Source organism: Solanum tuberosum, unplaced genomic scaffold (genome assembly GCF_000226075.1).
Source record: "Solanum tuberosum cultivar DM 1-3 516 R44 unplaced genomic scaffold, SolTub_3.0 scf00281, whole genome shotgun sequence".
NCBI classification, from domain to species: domain Eukaryota; kingdom Viridiplantae; phylum Streptophyta; class Magnoliopsida; order Solanales; family Solanaceae; genus Solanum; species Solanum tuberosum.
Window position 1 is genome coordinate 569,537 of NW_006239206.1, and position 6,416 is coordinate 575,952.

The 6,416-nt window shown below is 36.0% G+C and overlaps 2 protein-coding genes across 2 annotated transcripts; one reads left to right on the forward strand and one right to left on the reverse strand.

Annotated features, from left to right (window-relative positions):
* The first annotated feature begins 1,582 nt into the window (after positions 1-1,582).
* LOC107062916 (2S sulfur-rich seed storage protein 2-like) lies at positions 1,583-2,294 on the forward strand. The gene is made up of 2 exons (XM_015314145.1): positions 1,583-1,729; positions 2,007-2,294. Exons 1-2 carry the CDS (start codon positions 1,583-1,585, stop codon positions 2,292-2,294), a joined length of 435 nt encoding a protein of 144 aa, XP_015169631.1.
* Positions 2,295-2,531: 237 nt separating this feature from the next.
* LOC102580896 (RHOMBOID-like protein 2) lies at positions 2,532-6,401 on the reverse strand. Its single transcript, XM_006358814.2, has 5 exons — positions 6,011-6,401; positions 4,192-4,355; positions 3,687-3,850; positions 3,295-3,545; positions 2,532-2,811 (listed from the first exon to the last, which is right to left on the reverse strand). The coding sequence occupies exons 1-5, from the start codon at positions 6,319-6,321 to the stop codon at positions 2,706-2,708; spliced, it is 996 nt and encodes a 331-aa protein (XP_006358876.1). The 5' UTR covers positions 6,322-6,401; the 3' UTR covers positions 2,532-2,705.
* Positions 6,402-6,416: the final 15 nt, after the last annotated feature.

Consider the following 6,416-nt stretch of genomic DNA (forward strand, 5'->3'; position numbering starts at 1 on the left):
CTATATATATATATATATATATATATATATATATATCCATTTAAAATTTCTTCCTAACTTAACTATTATATCCATCTATCCATCTAACCCATAAAACCTAAATTCCTAATACATCTTTCATCGTTACTTTCTCCTATGACGCTGGATATTTCGATGTAGGCATATATTAGGGACATGAAATTTAACCGTCCAAAGATAAATATGTGTACAAAATTGCATATACAGACAAATATATCAAATATACTAAATAGTTTTGTTGAGTTATTTTATGAGGATTTGACTTTTAAATAATTAAAGACTAATTTTTGATTTTCAATATCTAAATATATTTTTAAAAAATTTACTGAAAAAATAATAAATTAATAAATCAATTTAATACTATTATATCGGCAAAATGCTTTTTAAAGGATTATATAGTAATTGATAATGGCATATTGGCTTGCGATGGTGCTTAATTGCTTATCATGAGTCTCAATTAGGGCTAACATTAGTGTTTTGTGGCTGATAGTAATAATTACTATATATAGTTGGTGGTTATATATATGGATGATGGTAGTTTATAATAGTGGTAGTAGTTATAGCAGTTAATGAATGAAGTGAACTATTATTCAGATTTATTAAGTGATTATAATATAAACAAAATAAATATACCTAATAGTTAAAATTCAAATCTAAAGAAAATGCTCAATAATTAAAATATGAATATAATTAAACTAAGAGTGAAAGGGGTACAAGGCAATGCTCCTCCATTGTTCCTAGTGTTCATGGTTCAATCCGCTAGTGATATTATCTGTTTTGAAGTCAGTTTGACGAGGAAATTTGTAATGGTTCAATCCGCTAGTGATATTGTCTGCTTTGAATCTAAATCTGACAACTTTAAAAAGTGTCACTATTAAATAATGTGTGATTATTTATATATACAATATCTCTTATGTATTCTTAATGTGAAACTTATTATTTTAAGTTGGGGTGTTACAAAACCATCGCAAGCAAATATCAACATTTTCTTTATATATAGCTCCAAAATCAGTTTCTAATTTCCAAACAAACCAATTGATTTATATATATATATTATTTTATTTTTCTATTTTTATTTTCTTTTGTAAGAGTGTTATTTGATAATCTTTTCGTCTCTTCACTTAAGTGGAAGCAAGCAGGGGCGTATCTATGTTAATAATACCGTATATAAGTAAAATGATATAAAAATAATATATGAAGTGATTAAATAACATAGTTTGAACATTTTTGACAGAACAAAATATTATTGCCCAGTGATGTTAGACACCTTGAGGTTTGAAAGAGCCAATGCTAATGATGCTCACATAAAATTTCTGACTCCAGCACGGAACGGTTCACTCCTGGCTCCGCCACTAAAAGCAGAAAGGAAGATAAAAACATAACAACATGCAGAAGAAGACACCATATATCCACCTGCCAAAACCTATAAATTTTCCTCAGCCACGTACTTAACATGCAACACTTTTAATCCCCTATAAATTCAGTGCATTTCCATAGAACAAACATCTCACATCTTTTCATTAATCATCATAATAATAAAAAAGAGAAGTATATAACTAAAATCATGGGTAGAATTATGATTGTTGGAGCCATTTCTTTAGCCATCCTTTTTATGGCAGCCACAGTTTGTAGCTCACGTATCATGACCATCACCATTGCTGAAGATGCTCTTAACCCTCAAACTCAAAGCTGCCAGCAGCAATTTCAACAGGTTCTCTTTTATTTTATCTGATTTCCTCCCAATTTTTTACTTCCTTTCTCTCTGATACTTTTCGTTTTTCGAGAGTCAAATAAACTGGCAATTTGCGCATGAACAGATTCTCGAAAAATGAAAAGTGACAGACAGAGTGGAGTTATATTTACTCTGTGGTCACACAAATTCACGGTTCTTAAATTTGATGTCAAAGTCGAATTCCATCACCTTCACATGTATTGAAACGGAAGTAATATTTGTTTTTTTATTTTGGCGGGGTTAATTAACAATACAGGCACAGCAGCTGCGTTCGTGCCAGCAGTTTCTAAGGCAGAGGTCCCAATATGATGAGGACCAACAAATCCCTCGTGAGGTTCAACAATGTTGCAATCAGCTTGAACAGATACAAGACCCACAGTGCCGTTGCGAGGGACTAATGAAAGTGGTTCAAAAAGAGGAACAAACAGGGCAAGTTCAAGGAAGACAAAGGCAGCAAATGCTTCAAACTGCACAGAATTTGCCTGGTTTATGTAGACTTAGCCCACAACGATGTGAGATCCAAACTGTTCGCAGCTTCTTTTAATCCTGCGTCTACTAGTTTTCGCTTTTAAATAAATGATCTAGTTGTTGTAAAACTCGATCGTAGTAATAAAAAATAAAATCACACCTTCTGGTGTGATTTTTTTTCACATTGCACTGTCACTTATACCAGAGAATAAGATCGTTCTGGGTATTTGAGGGTAATAATTTCCTCAAGCACACAGTGCATTAAGTAGAAAAATGTATATTTTTGCTACCTTTCTTAACATAAAGAATTATATAGATCCAATGCAAATAGTATAGAGATTTACAATATATAATCCATACCACAAATTACAAAACCAACAATCACTATACATATAAAAGTAATATAATAGTAGCATATGAACAAAATATGTTTTTTTGTCTATATGTAAAAAGAACGACAGAATCACATAAAGCTCTTCAGTTAATTTTAACAACTCCATCTTGATGTACGCAAACAGCTTAAATAACGACACCAATCGCAATGCTCATTTGCCTTCACACCTCTAAATAACATCACCAATCCCACTGTGAATCTGTAGAATTTTTAGAAGAAAAAAAAACGAAATTATTAGCTCGGAATATACATGTATATATAGTCTATGCACCGACGATGTAAAAAATTTATTTGACCTTATTAGAAGTCGCACTCTATAATGAGTCATGTTAACTAAACTGTCAGTGTATATGATTTAAATCCTTCTTTTAACATATATACATTATTGCTATAGACACAAGAAGAATGAAACGGATATACAAGATTTTATATAAGCGTGATCTCAACTAGTTGATATATATATTTATAGTGAGTCAACACTCATAGTTGCAAATGAGTAGTGGGTGACATGTTCTTAGCACTAATTGACTTAGAATTCTAAATCCGTCTCTATATGCAAAGCATAGTTAGGGTACTCAACATCTGATCCTGATCGTCTAAAATTTACCAACCGTTCTAACTTATTTTTTAGACGCTGCTGTAAGGCAAATGTAGGATTAGGCGTAGTAGTGATAGAGCTTACCCGACAATCAACAAAATCGAGGCAATCAGCAGGAGGACGTATTGGTAAGCTTTGAACTTGGACTTGAGGCGACCTTCAGCTGGAAGATGTTGCCTTTCGAGCCAACCAAACTGAGGTCGTAGTAGCAGAACAAAGCCAAGAAGGAAACCACTCATGAAACCTCCAATATGGGCATAGTTATCGACGTGAGGAAGAAGACCAACAGCTAAGTTAATCGCGATGATGATAATGAGAGTGATAAGAGCTGCAGCCTGTACAAATGAGGTTAATTAGTACCCGAATTCAGTACGTACAACGTGTTATAGAATAAAACGAATAACCTCCTCAACAGGGGAAAGAACACAAATAATAATAATAATTTTAAAAAAACAGTAGAATAGCAGAGTTTATACCTTATTGGTATATATACTCCAGTTAGTAAGCAGCTCCGATAACATTGCTCCGAGAAGTCCAAATAGAGCACCAGAAGCTCCAACGGAGATGCTACGTTGAATGAAAAGGCAAGAAAGAACACTCCCACCAATTCCTGACAAAAGGTAGATAATCCCTACCCGGACTGCACATAACATTAGAGAATGGTAAGTAATAGAAGACATAAACATAAGAACAAAAGTGAATTAGGACACTAGTCAGCTCAAGGTTAAGAAAATTGAAGGCGGAGTTATATTTCAGAAAGAAGTGACTGAAATTGTTGATGTTAAAGAGATTGCAAGTAAAAACAGTACTTCTGTTTCAGCAGATGACCTGCAATGACAAACGGAGCCGAGGAAGCTAGACACGGGCACAATTTAGAGGAAAGTAGAATGGGTTGCTTAGGCATAAAGAAACATTTGTTGTGTAATAGTTATCCAAAAGCACATGAATAAAGATTTGAGGGCACAGGGAGGAGAACTGTACCAAATCCAAACTGCTGCTCAAGGCGAATTCCAATGAATACCAAACTCAACATGTTGGCAAGCAGATGAACAACACCAGCATGTAACCAGATACAAGTGAAAAGCCTCCAGCCCTGATGTCCGTGGACTACTTTATCCCATTCTAGAGCTCCCAAATTTTGTAGTCTGCACAAGAACAAGGAAGAATGAATATATTGCAGTTCATATATCTGTCTTCCATTTTTTTTTTCTTTTGGTTTCTATTTCATTTTATTTTATATTTCCAGTATGAGTGACATCTGTGCGTGGCATAGCAGTAAGTAGGACGTTAGCAATAGCACATTCACCCATTTAACTCCAGAAGACTTGATACTCAATGGAACCAATATAGCAACAACTAATGCATCACAACCGCTATCCCAAGGGATCTACTTATCTCCAAAATGCCCAGAAAAAAAAAGGCTATCAAATTCCCATCATGAGCACAAACACTCTTAAGATGGCGGAAGGGAATTCTCCATTAGAGATTGCTGTTAAGTTTCCGCCAAAAGCACTCTCTTAAATGTGCCTAATTTTGTAAAATTTTACCAAGGGCTTGAGACTTCCATGCTAGAGGTCTCAAGTTCGAAACCCCTTGCCAGCGAAAGCAAGGGGTTTGCTTTCTGGGTCGAGCTCGTCGCACCGGGCTTGCCTAGTGCGGGTTACCTCTTCTATGTGGTTTGCGAGCTATTGCATAGGAGCGGGGTTTTTACCCTGTGCGCACCCAAAGGGTAGCGGCTGCGGGTTTCCCTTGTCATCAAAAAAAAAAATGTTCATCCATGTAACTGTCAGCTAGTTCACATCTCTGACAATGGAAAAAGGTTTGATTTGGAGGTGCAGGGAAAGAGAGAAAATGTGTCATAATTTAGTAGCTAATTTTCTACTATTTCGTTTGTCTGATGTTTGGAAGAACTAGCCAATACCCAAATGCAATCCCATTTGAATGTGGTGATTTGAAATCCAAACCTAAAAAGCATTCCAAACCTGTTTACCACTGAGATGACAAATTACAAGTGTGCATATTAGACAAACCTAAACCTATGTGTTATTCAAAATAGTTTTTTTTGTGTACATCTAGATGCCTCACTTTCATTGAAGAAGTTACAGCAATATACAGCTTACATCCCATTCTTGTGATACTATCATGTTTATTGCCATCATTTTTATTTTATTTTTATGACAAGGGAAACCCGCAGCCACTACCCTTTGGGTGCGCACAGGGTAAAACCCCCGCTCCTATGCAATAGCTCGCAAACCACATAGGAGAGGTAACCCGCACTAGGCAAGCCTGGTGCGACGAGCTCGACCCAGAAGGCAAACCCCTTGCTTTCGCTGGCAAGGGGTTTCGAACTTGAGACCTCCCACATGGAAGTCCCAAGCCCAAACCACTGGGCCACCCCGAAGGTATTGCCTTTTATCGGATACAACCTCTCTACCCCACAAAGGAATTTCCTTTTATCGTAAACAACCTCTCTATCCCACAAAGGTAGTGATACGGTCTGCATACATCTATGATCTAACCATCCCACACTCCACTTGTGAAATTACACTAGGTATGACAGGTATGTTAAAAATTCAATCTTTTTCCTTTTCTTGAGAGGATTAGCTGACATACAAAACCATAGAAATCAAGAATCCATATTACCCCACTAAACCTACATCAAATAAGGAAGAACCTTCATCCTCCATAAGTTATACTACATAACAATTAACACAATCAAATCAGACAGGCCAATAAACATCAAAATCCATAAAAAGAACAATCATTACAAAAACTAGATCAAAAAAGGTTTAAACTTTACGTGGATGCAGAGGGTCCAAAAAGTGGATTATCTTGAAGAGGTTGAAAAGAAAGCCTCCCAAGAAACCTGGCAACACACTGGCGTCGTCCACCACTGCCAAAATTATTGATATTACTTGGGCAATTGTTAACAAACATGACGACAATAAACATAGCTACATTGGCTACAACAATCATAGGGACTAGCCAAGAAGTCCACTGTGATTCAGAATTTTCCATATAATAAGGTGCTGCTGTTGTGGGGGGTGGTTGGTAACTCCCATTTATTGGTTTTGTTCCACCTTCCCTCTCCAGATCTCTATTACCCATCATTCTTGATTTCAGAAAAACTGAACAAATTCAAGAATTTCTTTGAAGTGGATTTATATTGTGGGGGTGGGGTAGGAGGGGGGGGGTGTAGTAGCTTG

Bases quoted from the DNA above. Each gene is read 5' to 3' on its own strand.
- LOC102580896 (XM_006358814.2), bottom strand. From the start codon at position 6,321: ATGATGGGTAATAGAGATCTGGAGAGGGAAGGTGGAACAAAACCAATA. The intron at 3,851-4,191 runs GTACAGTTCTCC...TGTTATGTGCAG, and splicing joins TGAGCAGCAGTTTGGATTTG to TCCGGGTAGGGATTATCTAC. The intron at 3,546-3,686 runs GTATAAACTCTG...TCATTTGTACAG, and splicing joins GGAGTATATATACCAATAAG to GCTGCAGCTCTTATCACTCT.
- LOC107062916 (XM_015314145.1), top strand. From the start codon at position 1,583: ATGGGTAGAATTATGATTGTTGGAGCCATTTCTTTAGCCATCCTTTTT. The intron at 1,730-2,006 runs GTTCTCTTTTAT...TTAACAATACAG, and splicing joins GCCAGCAGCAATTTCAACAG to GCACAGCAGCTGCGTTCGTG.